The 9,496-nt window shown below is 52.9% G+C and overlaps 1 protein-coding gene across 1 annotated transcript in view; it reads left to right on the top strand.

Moving 5' to 3' along the window:
* The first annotated feature begins 233 nt into the window (after nucleotides 1–233).
* Esyt1 (extended synaptotagmin 1) overlaps nucleotides 234–9,496 on the top strand; it is a 15,785-nt gene continuing 6,522 nt past the window's right edge. The window contains exons 1-18 of the mRNA XM_021174813.1: nucleotides 234–691; nucleotides 3,034–3,075; nucleotides 3,598–3,732; nucleotides 3,831–3,904; nucleotides 4,024–4,096; nucleotides 4,227–4,316; nucleotides 4,477–4,532; nucleotides 5,107–5,230; nucleotides 5,317–5,493; nucleotides 5,792–5,874; nucleotides 6,265–6,313; nucleotides 6,417–6,503; nucleotides 6,582–6,674; nucleotides 6,900–6,971; nucleotides 7,098–7,184; nucleotides 8,497–8,646; nucleotides 8,860–9,006; nucleotides 9,122–9,298. Coding sequence (XP_021030472.1) covers nucleotides 332–691; nucleotides 3,034–3,075; nucleotides 3,598–3,732; nucleotides 3,831–3,904; nucleotides 4,024–4,096; nucleotides 4,227–4,316; nucleotides 4,477–4,532; nucleotides 5,107–5,230; nucleotides 5,317–5,493; nucleotides 5,792–5,874; nucleotides 6,265–6,313; nucleotides 6,417–6,503; nucleotides 6,582–6,674; nucleotides 6,900–6,971; nucleotides 7,098–7,184; nucleotides 8,497–8,646; nucleotides 8,860–9,006; nucleotides 9,122–9,298 — 2,076 coding nt within the window. The 5' untranslated portion in view covers nucleotides 234–331. The remainder of the gene's footprint in view (nucleotides 692–3,033; nucleotides 3,076–3,597; nucleotides 3,733–3,830; nucleotides 3,905–4,023; nucleotides 4,097–4,226; nucleotides 4,317–4,476; nucleotides 4,533–5,106; nucleotides 5,231–5,316; nucleotides 5,494–5,791; nucleotides 5,875–6,264; nucleotides 6,314–6,416; nucleotides 6,504–6,581; nucleotides 6,675–6,899; nucleotides 6,972–7,097; nucleotides 7,185–8,496; nucleotides 8,647–8,859; nucleotides 9,007–9,121; nucleotides 9,299–9,496) is intronic.

Raw genomic sequence — 9,496 nt, 5'->3', positions numbered from 1 at the left:
TCCCACGTGGGAGGAGCAGCTACTCCCGCCTCTTAAGTGGGACGCTACGCCCCGTTCTCTCCGTGACCAGTCAAATACTGTCTTTTGGTTTCTCCCCCTCCCCCTTTCCCGCCATCCAACCCTCCCATCTTGACCCTCTGGTCCAATCACCGAGGCCCTGCCATCCCAAGTCCTCTCGAGCTTCCCAAGTCTACGCGGCGCTGCCCCAACAGGCAGGGGCGGGGCGGGGCTTGAGGTCCCGGGGGGAGCACCATATATTACTGGTGGGGGAGCTGGACCAGACACTGAGCTGCCTGCAGCTGCTCAGGCGGACACTCCCAGAAGCTGCCCCATGGAGCACTCCCCTGAAGAGGGCGCCGGCCCCGAGCCCTCAGGGCAGCCCCCTGCCACGGACTCCACGCGGGACGGGGGTTCCGGGGTCCCACCTGCCGGCCCAGGTGCGGCGAGCGAGGCCCTGGCGGTGCTGACTTCCTTCGGGCGCCGCTTGTTGGTGCTGGTGCCGGTGTACCTGGCAGGGGCAGCGGGTCTTAGCGTAGGTTTCGTGCTTTTCGGCCTCGCCCTGTACTTGGGCTGGCGCCGGGTCCGCGATGGGAAAGAACGGAGCCTGAGGGCAGCGAGGCAGCTGCTGGATGACGAGGAGCGGATCACCGCAGAGACGCTTTATATGAGCCACCGGGAACTACCTGCCTGGGTGAGTTACCACTTCAGCCCTTGGTGCAGTATAGCTCTTCCTAGCCCCTCAACTCGGGCTCTCCCACCCTACAAAGTCAGCTCCCCCACTTAGGACAGCGGCCCCCAGACTTTACATCGTCCCGTTAGCGCTTGTGTGCTGGGACGCACCACTCCTGGACGCGGCCACCCACTCTCCCCGCCCACCCTTGCCGCAGAGCGGATCCTTCCACGGAATCCGGACTTCTTCCTCGGTCTCCTCGGACTACAGCAGTACATCTGAGCTGCCGCTCCCAGCCAAGCGTGTAGAATGCTCGCTCCTCCTGACTTCTGGTGCCACTCGCGCCTTTGCCGCGCTGCCTCTGGGGATCCCTCCACCTCCCCCCCCCCCCCCGTGATGGCTCAGAGGTTCCCTCGCCTTTGCTAGCGCTTTCAAGGCTTTTTATCTACTTAAGGGCATTAGGGTTTTCCGTTTCCTGCCTTGTCTCTAGGTACCCGCTGAGACCCAGCCCTGCAAGCATTTTTCCGCTAAGTCCCAGCACCTGGAAATGACCTATTGCGGTCGCCTTCCAGCCTCAAGCCAGCCGGGCTGCTGGGCTAAGGGAGGAGGGTTCTGGGAAGAGGGTAGTGCGGCTGCTGTAGTTCCCGCTGCTCCTTTTTACTCGTACCCAGGGCGGCCCCACCCTTTTCCGGACTGTGGGCAGCCTTCGCTCGCTCGCTTGCTCAGCCGACCCAGACCCTCATTACTACACCCTGTCTCCTGGGCTGAAAAGATGCCTCCCTCTGACCTTGCTAAGCTGAGCGGGTTACCAACCCCTTTGGGGTACCCTCTCTACTCTTCTCACTTAGAGGTGACAGGTAGAGAGAGGCAGACACCAGTCACACTTGCCATTCCCTGGAGAGAAAAGAAGAAACGGTTTCATGTGCCCTAAGTAGCAACTGTTATTGCTACTCTTTATCCTTGGAATTAACCCAACACCTCCCCATCTCCGTGTACAGCACAGGTGTCCTTTCCCACTCAGGAAGAGAGAGAAAGGAGCTAGGGAGGAAAGGAATGAGGGAGAGAGTGAGGAGGCTTGCGCAGGCACTAGCGCAGGCACTAGCGCACCAGCGCACCAGGCCTAAGACTTCCTGCCAGTCTCTAGGTTATCAGGGTTTGGTTTCTTCTTCACCTTCTTATACTGGAGCCCACGCCCGGTCCCAGGGGAGCAGGGAAGGCTGGACAAAGGAACTAGGACTTCTTCATCCCAGGATCCCCCGGAGTTCTGATTTGACAGGATCTCCTCCTGAAAGAATGTACCCTCCTCTTCAAGACTCCTCCCCCTCCCTGGCCCCAGAAGCTGCCATTTCGCATCTCTGAGCTAGCTGAGGCATCTCTATGTGGCCCCACATCCTACCTACATTATTAAAGAAATCTCAGTGTCCCCAAGTTCTAAGGAAAGAATTCTCCCACCCCTGGGATTGTGTGCTTGGATCTGTGTTGAAACCTTTTTCTTACTGGGCGTGGTGACACGCCTTTAATCCTAGCACTTGGGAGGCAGAAGCAGGTGGATTTTTGTGAACTGGAGGACATCTTGGTCTTTATAGTGAGTTCCTGGTCAGCCAGGGCTACATAATGAAACCCTATCTACAAACAGAGAAAAACAACTCCCCCCCCCCTTTGTTTAACTCATAGTCTCATATATCCCAGACTGGTTTTGAACTCCCTGCCCTCTTGTGTTTACCTTCCAAGTGTTGGCAATATAGGTTTGTGTCCCCATGGCCAGCTAAAACTGTCTCTTAATAAACTCAAACTTTCTTTAAAAAAAAAAAGGGGGGGGAGGTAGAGAGATGGCTCAGTGGTTAAAAGCACTGGCTGCTCTTCCAGAGGACCTGGGTTCAATTCCTAGCACCCACATGGCTGCTCACACTGCCTGTAACTCTAGAGTCAAGGGATCTGACACCTTCATACAGATATACATGTAGGCAAAACACCAATGCACATAAGTCATTAAAACAAACAAACAAAAAAAGTGTGCATGTGGGGGAGAGGTAGAAAGATGGCTCACTGGTTAAGAGCACTGACTACTCTTCCAGAGGTCCTGGGTTCAGCACCCTCATGGCAGCTCACACTGCGAAATCCTAGGGATCTGATACTTTCACACAGACATACATGCAAGCAAAACACCAATGCACATAAAATAAGTCATCAGAACAAAAAAAAAAAATGTGGTGGGGGAGAGGGAGGGAAGAAACCTTGCCACCCAAGCCCTGGGTGTGAGGAGTCCCTGCCAGATGGACATGCTGCATCCCATGAGCCTCTCAGGAAGCGTGGATGCCAAGTGTGCTCATCACTGCCTCTGCCTTCTGTCTCTTCTCCGCCAGGTCAGCTTCCCAGATGTGGAAAAGGCCGAATGGCTGAACAAGGTGAGGACTGCCTGAGCTTTGATTTTTTTTTTTTCCCCCTGGGTAGGGTTTATTCTTCTTTCGATGCCTTTCCACACCTCCGTTTCAGCTAGAGCATGGTCCCCTGAGCTGCCCATGGGGTGAGCCGGAAGGACCGTATCTCCATGTTCAGCTCTGGACACTGAGCCCAGGGCAGCCTCAACTGATCCTCCCACTGCAGCATCGGGCCTCAGAAAGCAGCTGTAGGCTGTCACGCCCAGATAGAACTTGCCTTTAGACCTGTGGCTCTCGGCTTCATGATTCTGAGACCCTTTAATACAGCTCCTCATGTTGTGGTGACCCCAGCCATAAAATTATTTTCACTGCTATCTCATAACTGTAAATTTTCTATTGTAATGTAAATATCTGTTTTCCAGTGGTCTTAGATGACCCCTGTGAATGGGCCATTTGACCCCCCTGAGGGTCACGACCCACAGGTTGAGAACCACTGCTTTGGAGGCCCCAGGGCCTCTCCTCTGACAGTGTTCTTTCCTTTCCTCCCAGATCGTGGCTCAGGTGTGGCCCTTCCTAGGTCAGTATATGGAGAAGCTTCTGGCGGAGACAGTGGCCCCAGCTGTCCGGGGAGCTAACCCTCATCTGCAGACATTCACATTCACACGTGTGGAGCTGGGTGAAAAGGTACTTGTGGGAGAAAGTGGATAGGGGGTGGTGAGGCACCCCGAGGGCTGAGTACACTTTTCCCCTCCTACCTCTCCTGAGCTCTCCTCTCTCTTTAGCCAGTACGAATCATTGGCGTCAAAGTTCACCCTAGTCAGAGGAAAGATCAGATTCTGTTGGACTTGAATGTCAGGTAACTTCCCGCTGCCCTGCTCCCCTGCCAGGGTCTTGGTCATCCCTGAGTACTCAGCTCCCCCTACTCTCCCCAAGCCTAGTGCTCACTCCTTTATTCTCTTCCTTACGACCTCCCAGCTATGTAGGTGATGTACAGATTGACGTGGAGGTGAAGAAATACTTCTGCAAAGCCGGAGTCAAGGGCATGCAGGTGGGGCTGACATCAGGGCCCTTTTACAGGGTCTTTGTTCTAAGTGTCATGGACTCTGGAGAGGAGGGGCCTCAGAATAACTGAGAAGTGTGAGAGGACCCAGGGTGTTCATCTTCTTTTCTCCCTCCAGCTCCATGGTGTCTTGCGGGTGATTCTTGAGCCGCTCACAGGGGACCTTCCTATCGTGGGGGCTGTGTCCATGTTCTTTATCAAACGCCCGGTAAGGAGAGCACTGGTGGGAGATGGGAGACATGGGACGTGGGTTTGGGAAGGGAAGTGGTACAGATAGGTAGCTATGGACACTACTGAGAACACTGATCAGAGGCTAAGCGTGCCCATGCTCTCTAGGATCTGTCCTGACTTCTGCCCTTCTGTTCCAGACGCTTGACATCAACTGGACAGGGATGACCAACCTGCTAGATATCCCAGGACTTAGGTATTGAGAACCCTCCCAAATATCCCATTCCTGGGCAGAGGGTTCAGAGATACAGAGTAGGACACTTTAGCCCGTGCCTCCGAGTCCTCACTGTGCCTGCGGAGATCCAACGTAAACCCCAGGAAAGTTTCAGGCTGGGGTTTTTTAGTTCTGCGGGAGAAACAGGCACTTTGGTAGGGAATGGAGACTCTTCAAGCAGGGGCAATAAGAACAAGAAAGATTGAGGTGGGCAGAGGTGCTTGCTGCCAAGCCTGATAGGCCCCGTGTGGCTGACCTATGACCTCCACACATACCCTATGGCATGCATGCATGCATGTGCACACACAGATAAAACAAATGTGAAATAAAGAAAGGGTCTGGACTTCCCAAACTAGGTGTTGGTGGCACACATCTGTAATCCTGGGACGTGGGAGGTTGGAGTTCAGTGCCAACAAGGGCTACACAACAAATTCCAGCTCAGCCAGAGATATGCAGTGAGATTTAAAGGTTTAAGTCTTTCTCTGCAGGAAGAAACACAGGTGGTGTAGGGAAAAAACCCCTAAGACATTGAACCATTCTCCCCTCTCCCATTTAGCTCGCTCTCTGACACCATGATCATGGACTCCATTGCTGCCTTCCTCGTGCTCCCTAACCGACTGTTGGTGCCCCTTGTGCCTGACCTTCAAGATGTGGCCCAGCTGCGGTCCCCACTACCCAGGGTATGGCACCTCTGAGAAGACCGAGCTTTCTCTCAAGGGCCCCATGCTAGGGTCTTAGTTTCTCACCGGTGGATTCCTGACCCCAGGGCATTATCCGGATTCACCTGCTGGCAGCCCGAGGTCTGAGTTCCAAGGACAAGTATGTGAAAGGCCTGATTGAGGGCAAATCGGATCCCTATGCGCTCGTCCGCGTGGGCACCCAGACGTTCTGCAGCCGTGTCATAGATGAGGAGCTCAACCCTCACTGGGGAGAGACGTATGAGGTAGGAAGCCAAGGGGCGTGTGTGCATGCGTGTGCATGTGTGTGTATACGTGTATGTGTGTGTGTGTACCCTCACTGGGGAGAAATGTATGAGGTAGGAAGCCAAGGAATGTGTGTGAGGGTGTGTGTATGTGTGTGTGTGTGCATGGCTATGTGTGTCGAGTGTGTGCATGTGTGTGTGTGTGTGTCTGTGTGTGCACACAACATGAGGCCCTGAGAGGCGATGGTGGGAGAAGCTGCTGACTGGATGGCCTGCACAGCTACAGCTCATTAAGACCACAGTCCTCTGTGCTCTCCAGGTGATAGTCCACGAGGTTCCAGGACAGGAGATCGAGGTGGAGGTATTTGACAAAGATCCAGATAAAGATGATTTTCTGGGAAGGTGAGACTGCCCATTTTAGATTCTAAAGTCCCAATGTTACCAAGATTCTGGAAGTAGCAGAGTATGCACACACAACACACACCCTCCCTTTGTCCCTCTGTCCCTCCCTCCCCTCCATGTAACCACTAAGCGTGTACTGCTCTTGTAGAGGACCCGAGTTCGATCCCTAGCACCCAGGGAGGCTTACAACCTCCTGTATCTCCAGCTTCCATCCCTCTGGCCTTTTTAGGCACCAGCACTCACGTGTACACATCCACACACAGAATTTTTTAAAATAATAAAATAAAAAGGATTCTCCAGTTATTCCTGGATGGTGAGTGGAGGGAAACCCGCTGGCTTGCTACTAATTATGTCACTCTCCTCTCCTCTCCTCCCCACCCCCTCTTCCAGAATGAAGCTGGACGTGGGGAAGGTATTACAGGCTGGAGTCTTGGATAATGTAAGTTGGGAGAAGAGGAAGTGATCTCACTCTCTGGGAAGTGACAACTGCTGCCTTCTGGGTGGTCTCTGATCTCCGCTTGTCTCCCTTTGACCCCCTTCAGTGGTATCCTCTACAAGGCGGGCAAGGCCAAGTTCACTTGAGACTAGAATGGCTATCACTCCTGCCAGATGCAGAGAAGCTGGACCAGGTAAGCTGCATGGGACACAGGAGGCTGGGGACAGCGGGAGCGGGAGGGTGAGGTCTGACCACTGCTTCCTCCTCCCAGGTCCTGCAGTGGAATCGGGGCATCACTTCTCGGCCAGAGCCCCCATCAGCTGCCATCCTTGTTGTCTACTTGGATCGAGCCCAGGACCTTCCTGTGAGTTTGGCTTGTGGTGTAGGTGGATCAGAGCCTGGGGGTGGGGTGGGGGGAAAAGGATGCCCACTCTTCCTTTGCTGAGGATGCAGATGCCCCTGCCTGCAACAGTTCTCAGGAGGGGTCAGGTCCACCTTGAGGAAGAGTCTGCTGAATCCACCTAACATCATCAGATCGCAGACACCCAACACTCGAAGGGTGACATCTACATTCTTTCCCCCAACACAGCTGAAGAAAGGCAACAAGGAACCCAACCCCATGGTGCAACTATCAGTTCAGGACGTGACCCAGGAGAGCAAGGTGGGGTGAGCACAGCCCTGCTTCAGGATAAGGGGGAGCAGGCCTCGCCTTAGGATGCTTGCTAGTTCAGAGTTCCAACCCACATGGGAATGGTACTGGCCATGTGTCCTGTGTTGCCCCCCTCAGGCTACCTACAGCACCAACAGCCCGGTGTGGGAAGAGGCATTCCGGTTTTTCCTGCAAGACCCTCGGAGCCAGGAGCTTGATGTACAGGTGAGAGCTGCCTCATCCTGTCTTCCCAGGCTTTATTGGTATATGTCTTCCCCTGCTTTCTTTTCTTTTTCTTTTTTAATTATTTATTTACTTTATGTACACGAGGACACTGTAGCTATCTTCAGACACACCAGAAGAGGGCATCAGATCCCGTTACAGGTGGTTTGTGAGCCACCATGTGGTTGCTGGGAATTGAACTCGGGACCCCTGGAAGAGCAGCCAGTGCTCTTAACCCCTGAGCCATCTCTTCAGCTCCCATTGTAACTTTTTATTATTACTTTACTTATTCACTTTACATCTCGCTCACTGCCCCCTCCCAGTTACCCCTGCCAACAATTCTTCCCTAGTTTTTTTTTTTTTTTTTTTTTTTTTTGATAGGGTCTCACTGTGTAGACCTGGCTAGCCTCAAGCTCATAGAAATCCACCGGCCTCTGTCTTAGTGCGTAAAGGTGTGTCACCACACCTGGCTTAAAATTCATTTTTATAATTGGTAACTCTGTACTTGAAATGAGTAATTTTTATGGTGGGGAGATTGTGCCCCAATAAAATTAACATTTGGCATTTAAAGGTCATAGAGCAGTCATGAAACATTGTACCATCCCTTCCTTGCTTGCTGGTTAGGTTCATAGAGGAAACATGTAGGTGCAGTCTCTGAAGGTCGTCAGAGAAGACACAGGGGGCTGGAGTAAGTAGGGCCTGGAGACGGGGCGGGCCAGCAAAGCACTGGCTCAGTTGATAGATCTACAGCCTGGCGACTGGAATTTGATCCCCAGAGATACATAAAGGTGGAATGAGAGAACCAACTCCACAAAATTATCCTCTGACCTCCACACATGCTCTTGGGACACATTTCATGTATGTCACACACAAGATTTTTTTTTTTTTTTTTTTTTTTTTTTGGTTTTTCGAGACAGGGTTTCTCTGTGTAGCCTTGGCTGTCCTGGAACTCACTCTGTAGACCAGGCTGTCCTCGAACTCAGAAATCCTCCTGCCTCTGCCTCCCGAGTGCTGGGATTAAAGGCGTGGGCCACCACGCCTGGCAAGATTTTTTTTTTTTTTCAAACATTCCAAACAAAGATCTCAACTGAGCCTGAAGGATAGTAAGTAGGGTTGAAATAGGCAGGGGAGAGTCTGAAAACATTCTCTGGGGACGTTACGAGCAAAGGTAGAAGAGGAGGTGGTGGTGTTGACAAAAGATGGTAAGAAGACGGTTTGTAACGGGAGGGAGAACAGAGCTGGAGTCGTGTTATAGTTTCCTCAATATGCCTCCTCCTCTAAACAATTCACCTCCATTCCTGTGTGCTGCCGGCAGGTGAAGGACGACTCCCGAGCCCTGACTTTAGGGGCCTTGACTCTCCCTCTTGCGCGCCTGTTGACTGCCTCTGAACTCACCCTGGACCAGTGGTTCCAGCTCAGCAGCTCAGGCCCAAACTCCAGGCTCTACATGAAACTGGTCATGCGGGTATGGCTCTAGAGGAAGCACTGGGGGCTGGGAGACCTGTGTACCCTCTGGTATTCAGATCGCGGAAGAGGAGCTACCATTTGCAGGCACATCGAAAAGTGCTGTGCTGTCAGAATGAGCTGAGCCCTTGCTCTGTCCTCGCTTGCGCCTGCGCAGGAGCTCATCTGCTGCCTGCCCACGCTGTACAATCACACTGTCTTTCTTATATTCCAGATCTTATACTTAGATTACTCGGAAATCCGCTTCCCCACTGTGCCTGGTGCCCAGGACTGGGACCGTGAGAGCCTAGAGACAGGCAGCAGTGTGGATGCCCCACCTCGGCCCTATCACACAACCCCTAACAGCCACTTTGGGACTGAGGTAAATTGATAGATACCTGGAAACTAGAAGGCTCTGTCTGCCCACACCAAACCTGCTTTAGGGGTTGCTTCTGCGAGTTCTTGCTCCCTTTGGTCAGCATCTGTTCCTTCTGTAGAATGTTCTTCGGATCCATGTATTAGAAGCGCAGGACCTAATTGCCAAAGACCGTTTCTTGGGAGGCCTGGTGAAGGGCAAATCAGACCCCTACGTCAAACTAAAGGTGGCAGGAAAAAGTTTCCGGACCCATGTTGTTCGGGAAGATCTCAATCCCCGCTGGAATGAGGTTTTTGAGGTCAGAAGTGAGTGGCTGGGACTCCTCTATCTGCCCCAACAGTGACTGCTATTCTATGGTCATGGGGATGTGGTCAACCGATGGGGGTGTGGTCATCTGATGGAGGTGTGGTTATCTGATGGGGGGTGTGGTCAGCGGAGGGGGGTGTGGTTACCTGATGGGGGGTGTGGTCATCTGATGGAGGTGTGGTTATCTGAT

The sequence above is a fragment of the Mus caroli genome, chromosome 10 (assembly GCF_900094665.2).
Source record: "Mus caroli chromosome 10, CAROLI_EIJ_v1.1, whole genome shotgun sequence".
NCBI lineage: Eukaryota > Metazoa > Chordata > Mammalia > Rodentia > Muridae > Mus > Mus caroli.
This window is presented reverse-complemented; position numbering and strand designations above follow the sequence as displayed.